This window comes from Chelonia mydas, chromosome 6 (genome assembly GCF_015237465.2).
Source record: "Chelonia mydas isolate rCheMyd1 chromosome 6, rCheMyd1.pri.v2, whole genome shotgun sequence".
NCBI lineage: Eukaryota > Metazoa > Chordata > Testudines > Cheloniidae > Chelonia > Chelonia mydas.
In genome coordinates, this window is record NC_051246.2 from 102354725 (window position 1) to 102377922 (window position 23198).

Below are 23198 nucleotides of genomic sequence, written 5' to 3' on the forward strand. Positions count from 1 at the left end.
GGAGTGCCCCAGGGGTCGGTCCTGGGGCCGGTTTTGTTCAATATCTTCATTAATGATCTGGAGGATGGTGTGGATTGCACTCTCAGCAAATTTGCGGATGATACTAAACTGGGAGGAGTGGTAGATACGCTGGAGGGCAGGGATAGAATACAGAGGGCCCTAGACAAATTGGAGGATTGGGCCAAAAGAAACCTGATGCGGTTCAATAAGGATAAGTGCAGGGTCCTGCACTTAGGACGGAAGAACCCAATGCACAGCTACAGACTAGGGACCGAATGGCTAGGCAGCAGTTCTGCGGAAAAGGACCTAGGGGTTACAGTGGACGAGAAGCTGGATATGAGTCAGCAGTGTGCCCTTGTTGCCAAGAAGGCCAATGGCATTTTGGGATGTATAAGTAGGGGCATAGCGAGCAGATCGAGGGACGTGATCGTTCCCCTCTATTTGACATTGGTGAGGCCTCATCTGGAGTACTGTGTCCAGTTTTGGGCCCCACACTACAAGAAGGACGTAGATAAATTGGAGAGAGTCCAGCAAAGGGCAACAAAAATGATTAGGGGTCTGGAACACATGACTTATGAGGAGAGGCTGAGGGAACTGGGATTGTTTAGTCTGCGGAAGAGAAGAATGAGGGGGGATATGATAGCTGCTTTCAACTACCTGAGAGGTGGTTCCAGAGAGGATGGTTCTAGACTATTCTCAGTGGTAGAAGAGGACAGGACAAGGAGTAATGGTCTCAAGTTGCAGTGGGGGAGGTTTAGGTTGGATATTAGGAAAAACTTTTTCACTAAGAGGGTGGTGAAACACTGGAATGCATTACCTAGGGAGGTGGTAGAATCTCCTTCCTTGGAAGTTTTTAAGGTCAGGCTTGACAAAGCCTTGGCTGGGATGATTTGATTGGGGATTGGTCCTGCTTTGAGCAGGGGGTTGGACTAGATGACCTCCTGAGGTCCCTTCCAACCCTGATATTCTATGATTCTATGATTATAGGCTTTTCTTTATCTCCATTCATGTTGGTGCATAAAGCAAGGGCGATTCTTTCCTTTAAATTTTTCCCATTTGAACATTGCTTGCCGTTGACATGGAGGTGTTGCTGATGCTGCTATCTTTAAAAAGCAGTCTAGTTTCATATATATTGTAGATTTCAGATGGTTGATAATCCCATAGGAGTTCAGGTAACTTTTGTTTCCAATCTGAAACTGCATCTTGGTTAATGTTTCCACTCTCACTGCATGCTGTACCAAAGACAAGACTGTGCCTCCTCTTAAACAATTCAAGCCAGCCATTGCTAGCTTTAAATTCCCTATTTTCCAACTCTGCGAATTTCATGCCTTGCACTTTTAAAAGTGGACTAGAGACATTTACATGACAAGCAACAGTGGATTTAAACCACTCATAAAAGTGAGAAAATTGACTTGTTTCCAGTTTTGGCATATTTAATTTTTGTTGAAGAATTTGCATTTGACTCATAATCAGCAAGGATTTCTATCTTCTGTCATAAAAAGTTTTGGATTTGTGTTCTTCCAACTCCAAAATGTTCGGCAATTTGGTGGCACTTAGTACCAGCTTCCAGCTCTGATATTGCTTTAACACGTTGCTCCAGTGTAAGAAGCACTTTGGATTTGCACTTTTTCTTTTATGCTTCCATGTTGACTTTTTAGCTTTAAACTGTAACTTACAATAGTGTACACCTTTCGTTTCAACATGTTCACATCTTTCTTTCAAGTCCTTATTTTTTCAAGTTCAACTTCTGGTTCTGGCTCATGTTGTGCATGATGCTGTATAATGCCCTAACTGTAACAAACAAAAGAAAAAAAATCTTTTGCTAGAAACATTAAAGAAACATACTGATAAGTGAAGATCAGCTTCTCCAACACGTTTGTTTTTAGGGGTGGGAGTAAGAAAACGTGGTCACTGGTTGCACATGACAGGTTGTTGCTCTTCACAGCTAAATTACAAGGAAAAACGTTCTGTGGCCTCTCCAAATAGTCACTCAGGACAGGTGGTCTCTCTTGAGGTGGTTGTTAAGGCAGGTTTTACTGTACACACAAAAAAAGCATTGATAAGCACTGAACAACAGTTAACTGTGAGGACTTTCTGCAGACTCCGACTTGTAGCCACAAGTGATCAGAAGGAACGGAGATGGGTCAGGGAGGCCAATCCTTTATGCCCTTGGTTGTAGGATACATACACCATCCTGATGATACTGTTGATCAAAAATCTCCAGCTCAACTGCACTTTGCATGCGCACACCTAAAGTGGAATATGTATGTGCACAAGCACTTGAAGAAGCAGCTCTGCTTATTTCTTGGCTGTTCTTAGGTCATGTAAGGTTCATGATAGTATTGGGCAGGGAGATGCTGCTTGAAGGACGACTGCTGTTATGCTTGCTTCCTTCTTGGGGCTGGAACAAACCGTTACACTGGAGTCCTCTAATAAACGGAGTCTCATCTGTTTTGGAACGGAAACGTTTATTGCTCTCAAAGGGAAAGATCTAGATTGTAGTTTGGACATCCCTTGGGATCCCAGAGGACTGAAGCCAGGAAGGCCATCCCACTGCCTCTGATGTGGACACAACATACACTGCAGTGTCAGATATGTCCAGCATAGCCTGTAGGAAGTGCGAGCTATCAACTATCACTCACAATCATCATGGCTTTCAGTTCCTCTTGATGTTTTTATCATAGCTTGTCTTCAAACTGAGGCAGCTTATAGTAACTTAAGTGATCATACTTGGAGAAGAGGAACTGATAATTAGACTTATGCATCTGGTGTTCAAAGAAGTGTAGTTTCCTCAGGTCCTTCTCCCAGCATGTGGATCTGGGAAGTCCTTTTTGTTCTGAACTTTCCTGGACAGCTGCCGCTACCAGCAAACACAGTACTGGGTGGAAATAAATATATTAAAATCCCCTACAAGGGACCTGGTATCTCCTGTCAGATCTCTTGGGTATAACCAGAATGGTGTGTGCCACATGATTCTCTCAGGCTACAACAGTCTTTTGTTTATAGGGTTAACAAATCTGCCAGGCATGGAAGGATGCAAGATGTTCAACAGTCTGTGAGGTCTGCACCACTTCCAGAGGTATATCTAGAGAGTCTGACATTAACTTGATGAGGTCCTGGAACTTCTTAAAGTTCATCCATTGAGGCAGATGTATAGGGTTTTATTGCCTCAGCTGGGTAGAGAATCAGACGATTGCACCAGGGACCAGTAGTTTCTTCCCCTTACAAGAAATGCTTTCTCTCATTATCCTCCTCCTACCTTTACAAGATCGAAGACTAGAATAGTTGGATCTGGCTGGAATGGTCTATACCAGAGATCAGCAACCTTTGGCACGCAGACCGCCAGGGTAAGCCCCCTGGCAGGCCGGGCCGGTTTGTTTACCTGCCACATCTGCAGGTTTGGCCAATCGCAGCTCTCACTGACCGCGGTTCACCGTTCCAGGCCAATGGGGGCTGCGGGAAGCGGCACGGGCCAAGGGATGCTGCTGCTTCCCGCAGCCCCCATTGGCCTGGAGCGGTGAACTGAGGCCAGTGGGAGCGGTGATCAGCTGAACCTGTGGACGTGGCAGATAAACAAACCGGCCTGCCCCACCAGGGAGCTTACCCTGGCGGGCCGCGTGCCAAAGGTTAACAATCCCTGGTCTACACTGCCTATTTGGAGAGTGAGATCCAGTTCTGGAGCAGGTAGATGATGCAGGCTTGTGCGAATACTGCTGCACACCCCAGAGCATCCAGTAGGACCGTGGCTGGTAGGGTAAAAGTACTGAGGTGGGGACATATGGGGATTACCAGGTAGATTGTTCCCTACAAGTCCCAGATCTTTTTCTGGTCTTATACAACCCTCCCCCATGTGCCTTCCTGACTCCTTTTGTGTTACCCAATGAGGGGAGAAGGTAGGTGAGTGACAGGACAACCTCCTGTACTTAGATGGGGATGAAGAAAAGAAATGTACTTCATCCAAGGGAAGGGCTATTCTATCTGGAAAATGCGGTCTCTGAGGGGAAAAGGTTGGCACTGGATATACCTCCTTAAACTATCATACCAATGATTCAGTAACTAAAGGCCTAGATACTATCTACCTCAGCCTCTCTAGAAGAGGCAACTCCAGTACCAGGCCAACAGTTAAGTCAATCAGTACCATATATGCTTTACATAGACACACAACAGGTACCAAAAGTACTGAGTACCAAGGAACACAGTTCCAAAGTGACCAATATTGAGGCACCTGGTACCAACATTGGCAACTAAGCATCAGTACAAAGAGAAATACGGTAATAGATTTAGTGGGTACCACTGCCCTCAAATGGAAGGATATTGCTCTCTTAGTAATTAGTACCAGGGCACCTGAGGAAGCCTTTTCAGGCTTCTGGCCCTTAGGAGGTAGAGTCTGAGAGGAATCAGAAGTTTGCTTTTTTCTTGTGGCTTGATTTGCTAGGCACAAGAGAAGATGACCTGCATCTTGTCTCATCCCTGGAGCCAGGCTCCTTTCTGCCAATCAGAGGTCATCAATGTAAGAATGACAGCAGATGACTGGAGCCTCCTAGATGTAGCCCAGGACGTCCAGGTGGAATCTCTGCTTACTGAGGCACTAACAAAGAAGGGCTGATTGGAGAACTGTGGTCTATCTCTGTCCTTCCTTTCTTTGTCTGAAGAAGCTTGCCTTAAGATCTTGAGAAACAACAACAACTTCAAGCAGGTTTCTATAGCCTTCTGAGTTCCCTTCAAGAAGGAGCAACATACGAAGCATTGCTTGGGAATGTGTCGTTCTCCTAAGCAGAACAGTCACTGAAAGTGCCCATTAATTGGCACTGACGCTTCAAATAAGGGGCAGGTTTTGAACCCTGGAGATTAAGCTTCTGCCACATAGTTAGCGACTATGTACGAAAGATGGATCTAGCCTAAACTGAACTAAACACACATACACTGAGAAAATATATGCCAAAGGGCAATGAAAAACTATTACCTACTGTAAAGTTGCTGTGGTTCTTCGAATAATGGTAGGTGACTAACAAGTAGTTGGCTCAAGCCTGAAAGTGGGAAGAGGAGTCCTACATAAAGAGTTACTGTGGGACAGCCCTACCAAAGTTGGCATCTGATCCTGAAGCCTGAACCAAGGAGTAAATGGAGCTAAATACACGAACAGAGCTCCAGGAGAAGACAAATATTTCAGATATTGTTATATTACCAAAGCAAGTGGTGGAAGCTGCCAGAGCTCTAGTGGAATGGGCTCTCATTTGAACTGGAGGATCCTTCTTAGCTATCTGATAGCAAGTCTTAATACAGTCCAAAACCAATTTAGATAACCTCTGGTGGAAACAGATTGCTCTCTAACCCTTTCTGCAAAAGGCACAAACAGCCTAGAAGTGGCTAAGAATGACTTAATTCTGTCTAATAAAAGGATAATACCCTTACCACATTAGGTTTGTGAAATTTTGCTTCACCAGGAGTAGAAAGGATTTGGAAAAAAAATGGTATGTGGGAAGACTGAGATGGAAATCAATTAGGAAGGAATTTGCTTGAGGCCTAAGGGTGACCCTGTATTTATGAAATACCACTTACGGTGGACCTGCCATAAGAACCTGGAATTCTTTCAATCATCAAGCTGAAGTAATAGCCACAAGAAAGGCAGTTTGCACTGAAAGAGGGAGAGACAGCAGGTCACCCCAGGTTCAAAGGTGCATCCCATTAATCCAGTGGAAATTAAGCTCATGTTCCAGAAAGGGGGAGGCTTCCCCACAGATGGAAAGGCATAAATGAGGTACTTCAAAAATCTTGGCACCATAGGAAGTGAAAATACAGCGTAACCCTGAAACAGAGACTGTGGTTAAAACTTACCCTACAAGGTCTGATAGTGTCAAGTTTGCTTCAGGGTAAGAAAATACTTCTGGATAGCTGAGATTGTGGTTTGTAACAGAGAGAGCTGATGCTGACCCACACAGACCTCTTCCATTTAGCTTTGTAAATCATTTTCATGGAGGGTTTCCTACTTTGCAATAAGACGTTCTAGTCTTCAGATGAGCAACTTCTCTGTAAGGAAGTCAACGAACCAGCACGTAAGGCTGTCAAGTGCAAAGATTTTATAGATTTCACTGTTATCATCTGCTTTAACTTCCTGTAACACAAGCCATATAACTTCCCCAAAATAATTCTTTTTAATTTTAAAAAAATACATTGGGACCAGGTGCCGAATTCAGCCCTGGTTCTGGGAGACTAATTCGGGGAGAAGTGGCAGGATGATCAGAAGATGGGGTGATCAGTGAACCAAAATGGTCTGTCCCATGTTAAGGCTATCATGATCACATGACCTGTGTCCTGTTCAGTTTTCTCAGAACCCTGGATATCAGGGGAATTGATGGGAAGGTACAGAACAATTTCGGTGTCTATGGCTGGAGAAACGCATCTGTCAGAGAACCAGGACTCTAGTCCCCTCTGGAACAAAATATCATACATTTGTTGAGATGTGTACCAAACAGGTCCACATTTTAGAGTCCCCACCTGAGGAAGATGTCATGGAGTACTCAGTTGCTGAGAGACCATTCATGATTCTCTCAAAAAATGATAGATAATTACTGGGGTAATGTGATGGAGCATGCACGAATTCTAAAGATGTGTTGCCTGTTGACAGAGTGGGGAAGATCTTGTCCACCCATGTCTATTGGTATAATGCAGGGCAGTGGTGATGTCTATCAACACCTGCATGGCGAGGCCTTGAAGGATGGTCAAAAAAGACTTGCATGATAATCTAATGGCTCTGAGCTCCAGCATATTTATACAGCATGATCTCCTATGCAAACTATACCCTTTAAATCTGAAAACAGCTAAGATGGGGTCTGCAACCTTCGGTGGAAGTGTAATTGCCTAGGTCTGGTGGGGAGAGACACCGAAAAGTAAAATCCATTGCACACCTGCAGTGGTTCTACATACTTTCCACTCTTTACTGAAGACAGGACATCTGAAAGGATCATGAACAAGAGATCCATGCCATGTCTGTTGGGTACATATACTGATCTCAATCATTCTTGCAGAGGCCTGTACATTTCATGGATGTCTTCACTGTTGTTCTGGGATGTATCCAGAACTGTCTGATGAGGTCCAACATTGTCTGAAATCATTGCTAAGGTAAGTATGCCCTGATGTATCGTTGCTGAGGTAAGTATGCTCACTGCCCTGGAATATAACACTGCCCTGATGAAGTCTATGCTCATAGTGGAAGTCTGTGTGGATTTTTCCTTGTTGACTTTTAGCCCAAGGAAGGAGAATAGATGGAGAATTGAATGAAGTTGGTTACCTGCTGTGAGGATTTTCCCTGAATAAGCCAATTTTCCAGGGGATGATAAACATGAATTACTCGTGTGTGGAGATGTGCAGCCACCACTGCTAAGATTCTGGTAAAGATCAAGAAGCCACTGAGAGGCCGAAAGGCACAACTCTATATTGGTAGTGAAACTCTTCTACCACATACCTTAGGAACCTTCTGCAGGCCGGGTGGATGGAGATGTGAAAGTAAGTATCTTGAAGGTTGAGAGATGTGAACCAGTGCATAGGATCCAGGGAAGTCATTGCAGAAAAGCTAAGTGACCACATGGAATTTGAAACAATGGAATTTGAAACACCTTGAGACATCAAAAGTTGAGGATGAGTCTGCAATCACGTTTCTTCTTTGGAACTAGGAAATAATGATAATAGAAGCCTCTTCCTCTGAACTCCTAGAGTACTTCTTCCATTGCTCTGAGTCACAGCAGGGAGTTCACTCCCTGTTTCAAAAATCTCTTGCGAAGGGGTCTGTCAAGGTTCCTTCCCCACTCTGAATTCTAGGGTACAGATGTGGGGACTTGCATGAAAACCTCCTAAGCTTATTTTTACCAGCTTAGGTTAAAACTTCCCCAAGGTACAAACTATTTTCCTTTTTCCCTTGGACTTTACTGCTGCCACCACCAAGCATCTAACAGATATATAACCGGGAAACAGCCCGCTTGGAAACGTCTTTCCCCCAAAAATCCTCCCCAAACCCTAAACCCCCTTTCCTGGGGAAGGCTTGATAAAAATCCTCACCAATTTGCATAGGTGAACACAGACCCAAACCCTTGGATCTTAAGAACAATGAAAAAGCAATCAGGTTCTTAAAAGAAGAATTTTTAATAGAAGAAAAAGTAAAAGAATCACCTCTGTAAAATCAGGATGGTAAATACCTTACAGGGTAATTAGATCCAAAACATAGAGAATCTCTCTAGGCAAAACCTTAAGTTACAAAAAGGCACAAAAACTGGAATCTACATTCCATTCAGCACAGCTTATTTTCTTAGTCATTTAAAGAAAACGGAATCTAACACATATCTAGCTAGATTACTTACTAAGTTCTAAGACTCCATTCCTTTTCTGTCCCCGGCAAAAGCATCACACAGACAGAGAAAGCCTTTGTTTCTTCCCCCCCTCCAGCTTTTGAAAGTATCTTGTCTCCTCATTGGCCATTTTGGTCAGGCGCCAGCGAGGTTATCCTAGCTTCTTAACCCTTTACAGGTGAAAGGGTTTTTCCTCTGGCCAGGAAGGATTTTAAAGGTGTTTACCCTTCCCTTTATATTTATGACAGGTTCCTTTAAAAAGTGTACAGGGAAAGGGAGTTGGAACAGCAAACTAGATGAGGTACCCTTTCCTTATAATCACCAGTCCAAGGTTATCCCATTCCAAGCCTTTACAGGGGGGAAAAAAGACCATTTCCAAATTGGGGGTGGGATGGGGGGATATGTAAAGAAAAAGGATTCATAGGTGGGCTGATCAGTGTCTTGACACTTGCCCGAAAACTGGTTTGTCAGAGACAGTCCAGGTTGCAGGGTGGACTAAGAGAAAGCAGAAGTTCAATGTTTGTGAAATGGCTACATCTTCCTCAGAGGCTGAGATGGTCATTTTTGAAAGTAGTACTGGGGCTGAGGTTAGTGCCTACAGCAAGTATAGCTACCCCTGTTGCTGTTTCTTCAGTGAGGGGGGACAGATTCAAAGAAACCATAGAGTTGTTCATGTATTTGAGGCTGTGGAGATCTTCTCCTGTGCTACTGTTAAAAAAAATTGGACTCTTCAAAGAGAAGGTCCTCCAGGGTTATCTAGAGTCTTCCACAGGGATCCTGGATGCCTGGAGCCACAAAGAAAGGCAATATAATCCTCGCTGGCATATCAATGGATTTGAGAGCCGACTATAGCAAAATTCTTGCTCTAAGTTGGCCTTCTGACTTCAGGGTCTTTAGCTCATCCTGATGTTCATTAGGCAGCTTCTCAAATAGGTTTGAGAGTCTATCCCAGAAAAGAAAAACATTTACAAAGTAAGACTAGATAGCCACGAATTTGCAGGTTCAACGAAAAATAGACCAAAGAGATCCAGCTCCTTAGGACCCTTTTTACAAAGTTCTTTAGTTGTACAACAGGAAGCTTCTAGGAAGTTGGGGTTGGGTGCTGATGAAAATATTCTCACCCCGTGGCTGGAATTTGGTACAGACAATCTGTTCAACCTTGGAATTGTTCAGAATAAATCATCTTTGCAGATTCAAGACCACCTTTGTCTATTGGCATTACTATTCCATCTCTATGATGAATATCCAGGAATCTGTTGTTTTTCCTGAAGTTCAGCTAGTGTATCAATATTCTCTGCAATTCTTTTTTTATTAAATCTTGGACAAACTTAAATGCTCTGAGTGTGGGGAGTGGTTATCATCCCCAATGTCCAATTCTTTGCCCTCCAGTAGCAGACGCTGAGGAAGCTGAGGGGCTGGAGTTAGTTTGATTTGCTTCCCTAGGCAAAGGGATCTAGGTCTGGACATAGTGGAAGGCTATCTTTCTAGAATTAGAGATCATGCTCCAAGGAGACCCATAGCGCCTGGGTTGGTAGGCATACAGGGGTAGAGAACATATGGGCAAATAAAAGATTAAGATTATTTGAGAATCTCGGCCCTTTTGCTGTGTTCTTGAGATGGAGTCTTCTCTGGATTCCCTACTGTATTCCCACTTAGTCACCCAGTGTTGTGACTGTGCATGGCAAGAGAGGAGGCTCTGCTGTGCTCTCAGGGGACAATGAAAACTACCTACAATGTAGACTACCTAAATAAGTTGAGTAGTCTTGTCTGAGATTCTGGATCTACATGGGGTCATTGCTGGGTCAAGTGGAGGCAGAAAGGCTTGCAGCTTGGAGAGCATATCTTTGAAGCAGTGCTGTCGATTAATTACAGTTAACGCATGCAATTAACTCAAAAAAATTCATTAATTAATTTCAATTAAACTTAATTGCAGTTTTAATCGCATTATTAAACAACAGAATACCAATTGAAATTTATTAAATATTTCTAGATTTTTTTTACATTTTCAAATATATGCATATCGTGATGGTGGTAGGGGTCCCACGAGGGCCAGTGAAGACAGGATTAGGGATTGCCATGCATCGGCAGGGCCCACAGGTAACGGAACCATGGGTCAGATGCAGGACCGTAGTCCAGAGGGTAAGACCAGCGTCAAGGGTCCGGGCTGCAGGAGTAGTCCAGGGTAAGGGCTGTGTCCAGGTCAGAAGACCAGTCGGACTCCAAAGGGTACAAGAGAGATGGAACTGTCAGAGCTGGTGGGACTAATGGTGCCAGACATGGTGCGGGAGGACTGTCGATTAGCAGAAGTGGCTCATCCACCACCAGAGCCGGTGGAGAATGGTGGAGGACAACAGGTTCATTGGCCAGAAAAGGGAGTCTGGGGCTGGGCAGAGGTTCGGAGCACGGCGGAGTGCCCGCAAACAGCAACATGAGTTTTGCCAACGGTGTCAAGGGCGATAAATGGCCTGGAGTGCGTGGGACTGGGTGCAACAAGCAAGAGAGTCCCGGTGGAGGTGACAGCGCTGGGAGTGAAGTAGGAGTTCCTGGTGCCAGAATGGAAGATTGAGCTGGCAGTGAGCAATAGCGTTTGGAGCAGTGCTCCATGCGCACTCTCTTCTGAGATGGAGCTTCCGTCATGATGTGCAACTTCTCACCCGACCTAGCACGGCTTGGGGAGGTAATGCTGCAGTTTGAGATGATCCCCATCAGAGAACCACCCTTGTGCCCATGCTTCTTGTGCATGCAGTGGGGCTTCGGTGGGTGTGGTGGTGCTGCCTGTGATGCACATGAGGGATCTAGTGAGGGGCTCACTGGTGATGAGCGCTGCGCCGATGGTTGTGTCGGAGCTGGAGCAGGCTGTGCACGCGGGCGCATTGCCTCCTCCATTAGAAAATTATGTAGGCAAAGTTCTCGACCTGCTCATGTCCGCACTGGAAACAAGCGGCAGATGGAGCAGTGGAAAACTATGTGGGCATCACCCAGGCATTAAAGGCAATGAGTGTGTTCGTCGCTCACCGAAAAGGAGCAAGGGCACGAGGAACAGTTCTTGAAGCCGGCTTGACGGGACATAGTCCCGGTGCCGGGGGGGGGGGGGGGGGGAGGGATAGCTCAGTGGTTTGAGCTTTGGCCTGCTAAACCCAGGGTTCTGAGTTCAATCCTTGAGGGGGCCATTTAGGGATATGGGGCAAAAATTGGGGATTGGTCCTGCTTTGAGCAGGGGGTTGGACTAGATGACCTCCTGAGGTCCCTTCCAAGCCTGATATTCTATGATTCTAAGTCCCCAATAGAGGAATAAAGTCCAAGGGAGAATCTAACTACTATGAACAAATGGACAACTATCTGACTAGAGAAAAACTATGTACAGTAAAAGGCAAACGCAGTACTCTTAGTAGACTAAGGGTATATATACATTACCCACCGGATCGGTGGGCAGCGATTGATCCAGCGGGGGTCCATTTATTGCGTCTAGTCTAGACGTCATAAATCAACCCCCAAGCGCTCTCCCGTCGACTCCTGTACTCCACTGCCGTGAGAGGAGCAGACAGAGTCAACGGGGGAGTGGTAGCAGTTGACTCACCATAATGAAGACACCGCGGTGAGTAGGTCTAAGTACGTCAACTTCAGCTACGTTATTCAAGTAGCTGAAGTTGCATAACTTAGATGAATCCCCCCCAGTGTAGACCAGAGCTAAGAGCACTGAGGAATAGGGGTTCTGACTCTGGCCATGCAGTGGTAAGAGGGAACTGAAGCAGCGTCAACCTAAGCATCCTCTTAAAACCTCAGACATGCCACACAACCAACGCATGATGCATGCGCGGGTCAAGGGACACTACTATGTAGTTTCAAGACTGGCACATGGCATGCATGAGCACATGTGTTTGGAATCCACATTGGGATCATCACTCAAAAAAGAATTATGCTTCTGCCAACTCATGTCTATGCCAGTGATAACTATTTAATCTATTCACCGTTGGCAGTTGACTGAAAGTTACATGCAGTTCAACTTTTAGTCAGTAAGATAGAGAGAAGATGAACTGGCTCAGAAGCAGTTCTTGGAGGCCTGCATAGCCTGTGTGGGTTGGTTAACAGGTCTGTGGGATTTATTATTTCTGAAGTTGATCTTGGGGCAACTGGAAAATAAGAACCTAAAAAAAATCTGCCTGAGGACTTGCCAAAGGACAGTCCATCCTTAAAGCACTTAGTTAAGGTGGTCCTGAGTTTTTGGGTCTGTCTGAAAGAAGCAAAGTCTTGGGACCAACGTTTCTCAAATTCTAGCCCAGGCTATTCTCAAAACTGTTATTCTTTTCATGACAGGAGAAGTTCATAAGATGCAGCCTAGATTCTAAGTCTCCTGTTCATGGTTTTAGCTGTAGAAAGTGAGTCACAGTGTTGCCTGCCATCATCTAGGCCAACACCTTAATCAAGTCTGTAGCCCAGTCTGAACTAGCTGGCCTTTATTATATTCTACTTTGCATTATATTCAGCACTAATGTAAGAAATGTACAGGCCTGTATCCTGTAAGAAATGATCTTCAGCATGTTAGCATAAGGCTTGAGGCCTATGTACTTGGAACAGATAAACTTTGTACAGATACACGGCCCAACAGACACCTCAAGTACAGTAACTCCTCGCTTAATGTTGTAGTTATGTTCCTGAAAAATGCTTCTTTAAGCAAAACAATGGTAAGCGAATCCAATTTCTCCATAAGAATTAATGTAAATGGGGGGTTAGGTTCCAGGGAAATTTTTTTCGCCAGACAAAAGACATTAAATATACACAGTATAAGTTTTAAATAAACAAATTAATACTGTACGCAGCAATGACGATTGTGAAGCTCCGTTGAGGTGGTGGAGTCAGAGGGTGGGATATTTCCCAGGGAATGTCTTGCTGCTTAATGATGAACTAAAATTTGGCTGAGCCCTCAAGGATTAACACGTCATTGTTAAGTGTGTGTGTGTGTGTGTGTGTGTGAGATGTGCACTGCCCCTTTAAGTACGCTGACCCCACTATAAGGACACTGCCTTTTAAAGTATATCAGCAAGTTGAGACAGCAGCTGCTGCCAGCAAGCTCCCTCCGTTCTGAACCATGGGAGTCTCCTCCCCCCCCGCTGTGTGGAGATGGGGTACAGGAGTGGGGAGCAGGAGCAGTGGGACACCCTGACATCAGCACCCCTCTTCCCCCCACCCTCCTGCAAAGAAAGCAGGAGGCTCCCAGGAGCAACTCCAAAGCAGAGGGCAGGAGCAGCACACAGCAGTGCGGGGGGAGGGACACCTGAACTGCCCGGCACTTGATAGGCTGCTGGGCGGCTGCTGCACAGGGAACTTAGGGGAGCTGCCCACCCAGCCTGGTTCCAAGTCCCCACCAGCTAGCTCCAAGAGGCTGCTCTTCCTGCAAACAGTGGACAAAGCAGGTGGCTGCCAAACAATGTCATAAGGGAGCACGGTGCAGCTTTAAATTAGCATGTTCTCTAATAGATCAGCGATGTAACAATGAAACAACGTTAACCAGGATGACATTAAGTGAGGAGTTACTGTATTGGGGTGCTGACAATAGTGTGTTTAAAGGAAAGTTCTGACCACAGGTACATGATCCAACCACAAAAGTGTCATGGCAATGAATTGTCATATATAACAGGTACATGAGCTACATTCGCAGATACCTAACCACAAAAGGACCATGGTATCGAATTGATGTACATGATAATAAGTTGAGATCATTGATATACTAACTTATAGAATTAATAACCTATAAAATTAGTAAGGTAAGGATATACAAATAAGGAAAAGGGGAAATACCCCTACTGAATATGCATCAAACACAGTGTCACTAAAAGTTGCATCACAGCCTAAGGGTGGAAGGAGAAGGAGATGAGGAGGTGCCAGAATGATGGCCACTGGTGATGATGGGGAAGGTGATGGTGATAAGGAAGATGATGGCTAACATTTCAGATTGTTCCGAAACCTACAAGAGATAGTGTGAGTATATGGATGCACAAATGTTCATTCTGTAGAATCTCTATCTTACTGAGTTGGGGTGTTTATGACTGCTAAATGGGATTGTAGCTGTCATTGTCCATTGGGAGCAAGATCAATGTGAACCAGATACTCTCTTTCTTTGAGCAAGGTTTAATGAGGACTTTTAAATTCTGGGATGCAAGACCCACAAAGTCAAGAAACAAATTAGAAATGGGAAATAGGTTAAGGACTATTTAGAAAAGCTGGACGTGCACAAGTCCATGGGTCCAAATCTAATGCATCCAAGGGAATTGGCTGATGTAATTGCAGAGCCATTGGCCATTATCTTTGAAAATTTGTGGTGATTAGGGGAGGTCCCGGACGTTTGGAAAAAGACAAATATAGTGCCGATATTTTAAAAAAGGGAAAAAAAGAGAACCCAGGGAACTACAGACCAGTCAGCCTCACTTCAGTCCCCAGCAAAATCATGGAGCAGGTCCTCAAGGAATCCATTTTGAAGCACTTGGAGAAGAGGAAGGTGATCAGGAACAATTAACATGGATTCACCAAGGGCAAGTCATGCCTGACCAACCTGATTGCCTTTTATGATGAGATAACTGACTCTGTAGATATGGGGAAAGCGGTGGATGTGATATCTTGACTTTAGCAAAGCTTTTGATATGGTCTCCCACAGTATTCTTGCCAGCAAGTTAAAAAAGTATGGATTGGATGAATGGATTATAAGGTGGACAGAAAGCTGGCTAGATCGTTGGGCTCAATGGGCAGTGATCAATGGCTCGATGTCTAGTTGGCAGCCAGTTATCAAGCGGAGTGCCTCAGGGGTCAGTCCTGGGGCCGGTTTTGTTCAACATCTTCATTAATCATCTGAATGATGGGATTAATTGCACCCTAAGCAAGTTCGCAGATGACACTGAGCTGGGGGGAGAGGTAGACATGCTGGAGGGTAGGGATATGGTACAGAGTGACCTATACAAATTGGAGGATTGGGCCAAAAGAAATCCAATGAGGTTCAACAAGGACAAGTACAGAGTCCTGCATTTAGGAAGGAAGAATCCTATGCACTGCTACAGGCTGGGGACCGACTGGCTAAGCAGCAGTTCTGCAGAAAAGAATCTGGGGATTATGGCAGACGAGAAGCTGGATATGAGTCAGCAGTGTGCCCTCCTTGCCAAGAAAGCCAACGGCATATTGGGCTGTATTAGTAGGAGAATTGCCAGCAGATGGAGGGAAGTGATTATTCCCCTCTATTCAGCACTGGTGAGGCCACACCTGGAGTAGTGTGTCCAGTTTTTGTCCCCCAACTACAGAAGGGATGTGGACAAATTGGAAAGAGTCCAGCAGGGGCAACGAAAATGATTAGGGGGTTGGGGCACATGACTTATGAGGAGAGGCTGAGGGAACTGGGTTATTTAGTCTGCAGAAGAGAAGAGTGGGGGGGGGGGATTTGATAGCAGCCTTCAACTACGGGAAGGGGGGTTCCAAAGAGGATGAAGCTAAGCTATTCTCACAGATGAGACCATTGCTTCTTGTTCTGTCAAGCTGCAGTGGGGGAGGTCTAGGTTGGATATTAGGAAACACTATTTCACTGGGAGGGTGGTGAAGCACTGGAATGGGTTACCTAGGGAGGTGGTGGAATTTCCATCCTTAGAGATTTTTAAGGTCCGGCATGACAAAGTCTTGGCAGGGATGGTTTAATTGGTGTTGGTTCTGCTTTGAGCAGGGGATTGGACTAGATGACCTCCTGAGGTCTCTTCCAACCCCAATATTCTATGACTCTATGATAAATATCCATTTGGGTATGGATGCATTTTGGGTATCTTATCTGGGAATGGGCATGTTTTCTTCAAATTGCATCTACAGCCTGCTCAGAGATCCTTATTTAGATACCCAGGTGCCACCCCGATGTAACAATACAGATACATGCTGGGTGCTCAAACAAAAGTTTAGTTCAGGGTGACTGGCCTCTTAAATCTCTCGAGTAAGGGTTTATAAGACAGGAAAAGACTGTCTATTAAACAATCTGAATGGAGATGTTCAGTTTAATTCACATTGGTTTCACTGTCTCCTCTCAGAAGTGCATCATGTCAGCAGAAAGAGAGCATGTTCTTTGATTTGTGTTGTTTGTTAGTTAATAAAGTAACTAATACCCATGATGTAAACTAAGAATGAGACTCCCAATTCTGCATATATGATCTGGGTGGATGACCTTCAAGGGCATACAAGTTGGCAAAGCTGTCCTTCTGCCAAGTATACAGTTCATCATTAGATGACAGAACATATGACAGGCAGCTTTTCTGTTTACATATGGTTTCAAATGTAGCTGGCCTTCCATTCTACAACTACACCTCATTTTGTATGAGTGCTTTGAAAGCTTTAAATATTAAGCTAGCATTTGTGTAAAGATGATCTTTCTGCAACACAAAGTTTCTCTTTGTGCTGATGGAGCTCCTCTCTGCAGCAACACTAAAAATGCTACAACTGATTGTTTTCAAAAGCTTCAATATCTATGCACATGAGGACTTCTGAATTAGCTCAAAGATCTCTGCCATGGTATTTCGAATGTGGAGTGGAGGTTGTACAGGTGGAGACTACACCCTTGCCACAGATCATCCATTGCCTTTTTCTATTTGGAGCAAGGTTGTATGCATTTAGGTGCAGTGAATATATCTTCATCTGTGCTTGGAAACCATCTACCATGCTGTGGGTGCTATTACAATTAAATATTATAAATAGTAGGCAGATTCTTGTTGTTGGTCTACCAGCCTGCTTTCAGATGGCTCAGTGAGAAATGCTGAATATCTGATTATAAGGGTTTGATAGGTGTTTAATCTACCATCTGTAATTTAATTGAACTGAAACAGAAGAAGTTGCATTTTTTTCTAATTCAGGATAAAAGTCACCAAAATAATTTACAGTGTGGCACTGTAATAATTTTCTATAAGAAAACACACACACTTTATTGTTTCATAACTTACCTAGAAATCTCAGCTTGGGAATTTTTTTCTCCATCAACTGTAAAAGGCGATGCTCCAGTTAATAACTCATACATAAGAACACCAAGACTCCACCAATCAACAGCCTATAAAATAAAAATTATATATATGGTACTTCAAAATCCTAGGAAATAGCTAAACTGCAACGTAGTTCTCTTTTGTTAACAATGCAAAGGCAGGGTATGATGAAATTACAGAATTAAGATATTAGAGTAATTAAATTGAGATAGCGTAGAAAATGTTTAACTGTATATTATATATAAACACACATACATACACATGCGCATTTCCCTATTTGGATTTATGAGAAAATACTAAATTGTAAAATCATAAAAAGGTAGGATTTGCAGGGACCAATAGGTCATCTACTCCAATCCCCTACACTGAGGAAGGACTAAATATTACCTAGACCATCCCAACAGGTCTTTGTCTCACCTGTTCTTAATAACCTCCAATGATGAAGATTTCACAACCTCCCTAAGTAATTTGTTCCAGTGCTTAACTACCCTTACAGTTAGTAAGTTTTTCCTAACGTCTACCCTAAATCTCCCTTGCTGTAATGTAAACCCATTACTTCTTGTCCTGTCCTTAGGGGCTATGTAGAACAATTTATCACCTTCCTCTTTATAAAGACCTTTTACATAAAGACTATTATGTCCCCACTCAGTCTTTTCTTCTCCAGACTAAACAAATCCAGTTTTTTCAATCTTTCCTCGCACGTTATTGTGATGGGTTGTATGCCCCACACTGAAACAGCCAGAGTTGGGGGCGGGTCTGGGAGCCCCTGCCATCCACTGCAGAATGATATTGCTAGGGCAGTGAATGGGAAGACTGCCTCAGTCACTGTGGGAGTGACATAGTCAGGGCAGTGGGCATAAGGACTACCTGATGTTGTTGCTGCAGAGGAACTTACCATGGTGTGACCTGGCCAGAGGGCTGAGTCACGAAGCAGCTGTACTGCGACTCAGAGGGAGGAGAGCTGCAATGGTGGAAGAGAAGAAAGGGGGCACTGAACAAGGCAGAGCTATCCGTAGAATCTCCAGAAGGGGGCATCACCAAGAAATGAGTAGAGGACACTGTGACAGCATGTTGGAGAACTGTGGGCATGATGGTACCTCTGATATAAGGCATCAGTGATAGACTGTGTATGACAAGTACTCTGAGATGAGGGGTTAGAGAGAATTTGTAAGGCAGTCAAATCTTGACAAAGGGGAGGGTAAAGGGCCATAGCCGAGAAAGGACCCCTATGAGAAAGTGAAAATGAAGATGTAAACAGTACAGGCTTTTTATTTTGCTGAGAGAAGTTATCCCCTACCAGGGTGGATGCCAGAGTTGCTGCTCCCAGAGGGGACCTGATAAGCACCAGAGGCAGGTCCATGCCACAAAGGGACAGATACTGCAAAATCAGCCGACACTGTGCGAGGCCAAAGTATACCTACAGGACTATTTGGTGAGGGTAGCTGATCGACAGCAGCCATTGTATAAAATCCTACAAGAGGAAAGCAGGAGAGGTCATAAGGGCCAGGAATGGGAAAGATGGTGTTACGGCTGTGATTCGATTTCCAGCATCCTTTCAAGTTAAATTGAAGAGATTAGGCTTCCTGATATTCATGGAGAGTTCAGTGGTCATAATGGGGAAAGGTAGAAGCTGACCGTCTTGGTGGTTCATGTCCCTTGATATAAGCAAACATCTTTCCATGTAGTGGGGGCTTTCTTCAAAACAGAGAGAGAGATGCTTCAACAGTGTGACTTGATTTTCAAACACAGTTAATAGTAACAAAATTTTAGAGCACATTTTATTTCTATAAAATAAGCTAGAATAATGGCTTGCAAAAACTGGTAAGTATTTTCCTAAAATTGAAGCTTCAATATAAATTTTAACTTCGCACTCCAAAATCTGTCTTCACATCATTGACACATTCTGGGTAGTAACTTGATATGCACATTCTAGTAAGGATCACACAGAAAATAGTTATGCGATGTTGTGAGCCCGGGTTTGGGTACTTGATTTCCCACCCCCAATCCTGGGTTAGGAGATCTGGAAATAGGCGGCTCCTGAGAGGTGGAAGTATGGACATCAGTGGAAGTTCCATGAACCAGAACAGTCTGGGTCAGTAGGGTGCTAGGCGGAGGCTGGTGGCTCTGTCGCGATGGATCTTTCCTCCAACTTGCGGTAACAGGTGGATAGGAGGAAAGGCATATCTGAGGCGGTCTGTCCAGGAAAGCGTCACCCTTGGAATCGTGACATATGGCCCCCCAGAATAATACCTGGGAAGTTTTCTGTTCGTCCCATAACTGTGTAAAGATCTTGGTTAGGATTGCTGTGGCTCTCCCATTCTTGGTCTGCAGAGAAACTTCTGTTTAGTTTGCCTGCCAGGGAGTTGTGAACTCCCAGGATGTACACAGCTTGAACCGTGATGTGGCTTCTGACACACGAGTTCCAAAGTCTGACTACTTCCAGGCAGAGGGGATGAGATCTCGCTCCTCCCTCTTTGTTTATATACACCACCATGAGGCTATTGTCCAATGTTATCTGTACATGGAGTGAGCTTACAAGGGGAAAGAAGGCCTTGTACACATAGGCGCCGACTTCTGCTGGCACTGGTGGGTGCTTGACCCCCCCGCCCCTCGCTCCGTCCCAACTCTGCCGCTGCCCCGCCCCCATTCCAACCCCTTCCCCAAACTCCCCGCCCCCTCACTGCCCCTATTCCAACCCCTTCCCCAAATCCCTGCCCCGGCCCTGCCTCTTCCCCTGAGGGCGCCGCGTTCCCGCTCCTCCCACCTCCCTTCCAGAGCTTGTTACGCTGCGAAACAGCTGTTTTGCAGCAGCAAGCACCAGGAGGTAGGTGGAGAAGCGGGAAAGCGGCATGCTCAGGGGAGGAGGTGGCGGCGGAGGTGATGTGGGGAGCTTGGCTGCCGGTGGGTGCAGAGCGCCCACCAATTTTTCCCCATGGGTGCTCCAGCCCCAGACGACCCACGGAGTCGGTGCCTATGCTTGCATGCAAGGTGAACCACCCTCAGTTCCAATAATTTTATATGCAGCCTGGCCTCTTGTAGGGTCCAGGTACCCTGAGCAGTGTGGTAGTCCACATGAGGACCCCACCCTATAAGGAAGGCATCTGTCAAAAATGGTGGCTCTTAGTATGGGAGGGCTGAAAGAAGCCTCCACTGTGACTTTAAGTTTGACCATCAAGCGAGGAGTCGAGAACTCTGATGGGAACAGTCACTGTGGAGTCAATATGGTCCCTGTTTGGCCAGTAAGTTGAGTGGAACCAGGCTTGTAGACAGCACATGTGGAGTCTGGTGAACAGTCATCTTGGGCACGTGACCCAGCAGCAAAAGAGATGGGTGTACTGTAGTTCGCAGTTTACAGGTGATGCAGGAAATCAGGTTGCTCATCACAGGAAATCTGCCTTCGGGGAGAAATGCTCTCACAGAGACTGAGTCCAACTGTGCTCCTATAAAGGTATGGGAACACAGTATAGCCCTAGCGTCCAACGTGGGCTGGTACCACAGAGAAAACTTTCATGAATACCCTGGGTGCTGTAGTGAGTCCAAAGGGGAGTACTCAAGACTGGCAATGTTCCTGTCATACCATGAAATGCAAGAACTTCTTGTGGGATGGGTAAACGTCCATGTGGAAATATGCATCATCTACGTCAAGAGCCACAAACTACATCCCTTTCTGAAGGGAGGGAATTATAGATGCCAGCGTAATCATCCTAAATTTCAGCTTTTGGATAAAGATGTTGATAATGTTGCCAAAAGTCCAGGATGGGTCTCCACCCTCCATCTTTTTGGGGGGCTAGGAAATATGGAGAGAAAAAAACCCCTCCCTTGGTACTGAGGCGGGATGCGCTCTACTGCCCCCGCAATATTCTCTTGATAAAGCAGTCAGACTTTGGAACTGATGTATCAGAAACCACATAAAATAAAGCTACGTACATCCTGGGAGTTCACAACTCCCTGGCATGTTAACTAAGCAGAAGTGAGTGGTCCCTGAAGGGGGATTGGGAAGGAGGTTTGTGAGAGAAACTCGATGGAACAGCCCTGATGGATAATCTCCAGGACCCAACTGTCCGTGGTGATCTTGTTCCAGCTGTAGGCAAACAGAATGAGATAACCGCCAAAGGTGACAAGAGAAGTGGGTGGCATCTATGTGGCATGCGGGTCTTGACCTGTATGTCAAAAATGGCCCTTGGCCTGCAGTTGAGAGTGAGTGGAGGCTGGGGCAGGAGAGGGAGATGAGAAATTGAACCTCTGAGTCCTGTGGCATTTGTGTAGAGGCACACTCAGAAAGACACTGGTAATAGAGAGCATGCGGAGCTGGTGGTTTTGGTCTAAAGAGCTGTCTATGGTGTTTCCTCCTGGGGACTGAAGTGTAAATCCCCAGGGACCTCAGAGTAGATCTCAAGTCCTTTAGTGAGTGCAGGGACTCATAAGTCTGTTCACTAAAAAGGCTGGACTCAATGAAGGGAAGGTCCTGCATGGTGATTTTGATCTCCCTAGGAAACCCTGACACCTGTAGCCACAAGTCCTTCAGCATGACAAGTCCCGTGGCCAAAGTCCTAGACATTGTGTCAGTGGCATCTACTGCAGCCTGGAGGGCCACCTTTGCTACTAACTTCACTTCACTTAGAAGGGACTGGAACTGAGATCTGTCCTCTATGGAAAGTTTATCTTTAAAGTCTGGAAGCTTGACGTAGCTGTTCAAATTGTATTTCACTAACAAAGTTTGGTAGTTAGCCATATGAAATTGCAGATCTGTGGAGAACACCTTCCTTCCCAGAAAGTCCAGTCTCTTTGACTGCCAGGATGGATTTCTGGTAGTGCGACTCAACTCTTCCCAGGGCCACCTGTACCATCAATGAGTTGGGGGCAGGATGAGAAAACAAAAAGTCAGTTTCTTTGGCAGAAACAAAATCACATCTCTCAGCCCTTTTTGGTGTAGGTACACAAGATGCTGGTGTATGCCATACCACTCTGGCTGGCTCTAGTATAGCCGTGTTAATTGGAAAGGCCACCTTACTCAGTCCCTTTGGTTGAAAGATGTCCAGGCACCAGTGTTGAGGAACCTGAACTAATCTACTGAGATCTCTAGATCGTTTGCAACCCTATGTAACAGCTCCTGGTACCTACTGTCGTCTGGTGGAGAAGGCAACGACTAAGTGACAGCATTGTCCAGAGATGATGAAGCAGCAGCCTGTGGCAGGGCCCCTGCTCAAGGCCAAAAACAGCACAGAGACCTTTATGCTGGTAATACAGCCAGTGAAGTTTATTTACAATGTTGGTTCCCACCACCCTTGTACACTATACAGTCTTAACTCCTAAAGTTTTAGGGAGCCCTCAGCTCCTGTCTGCTCCTCCCCTCCACTTCCGTCCTATGCCTTTTTGTATCCTCTACCTAATAGCTGAATTAGCCTTCCAGCTCTTCTCCACCCACCAAGTAGACACAGCTCTTAACAAGGTCTCTTCTGCAGTGTTTAACTGAAGCTGCAGTGACCAGAGTGCTGGCTCAACTGTTGTTGCTCAGTATTCTATCACAAAGCTCTTATCAAATCAGCAGAACCAGTTCTGGCCCCTCCTCCCCATGCACCAACAGAACTAGTTGGCAAGAAGGGGAGAAGTGGTAAAAGTCATGAGAGGGGTCCAGACACCTACCAGAGGAATCCCGTGGTCCCCAATAAGGCCAGAAGGAGGGATCCATCAGTTGCAATGGCTCCCAGAGGAATTGGTACTAGTGGTCCTGGGGGCGAAGGGGGGACGGGATCATACTGGGAGGGATGCTAAGTATAGCCTCTCAACTGTCTGTTGGGTCTCCTGCCCTTCTGTGGAAATACTGATGCAGCTATCTCCTCCTCCAATTCTGAGGACTGTTCTGTTGGTAGCG

At 45.3% G+C, this 23198-nt stretch overlaps 1 protein-coding gene across 4 annotated transcripts in view; it reads right to left on the reverse strand.

The window, feature by feature from the left end:
• RPS6KA5 (ribosomal protein S6 kinase A5) overlaps positions 1-23198 on the reverse strand; it is a 201816-nt gene that overhangs the window by 85501 nt on the left and 93117 nt on the right. For all 4 annotated transcript variants that reach the window (XM_037900833.2, XM_043549097.1, XM_037900835.2 and 1 more), the window contains one exon: positions 17291-17394. In XM_037900833.2, the coding sequence (XP_037756761.1) occupies positions 17291-17394 (104 nt within the window). The remainder of the gene's footprint in view (positions 1-17290; positions 17395-23198) is intronic.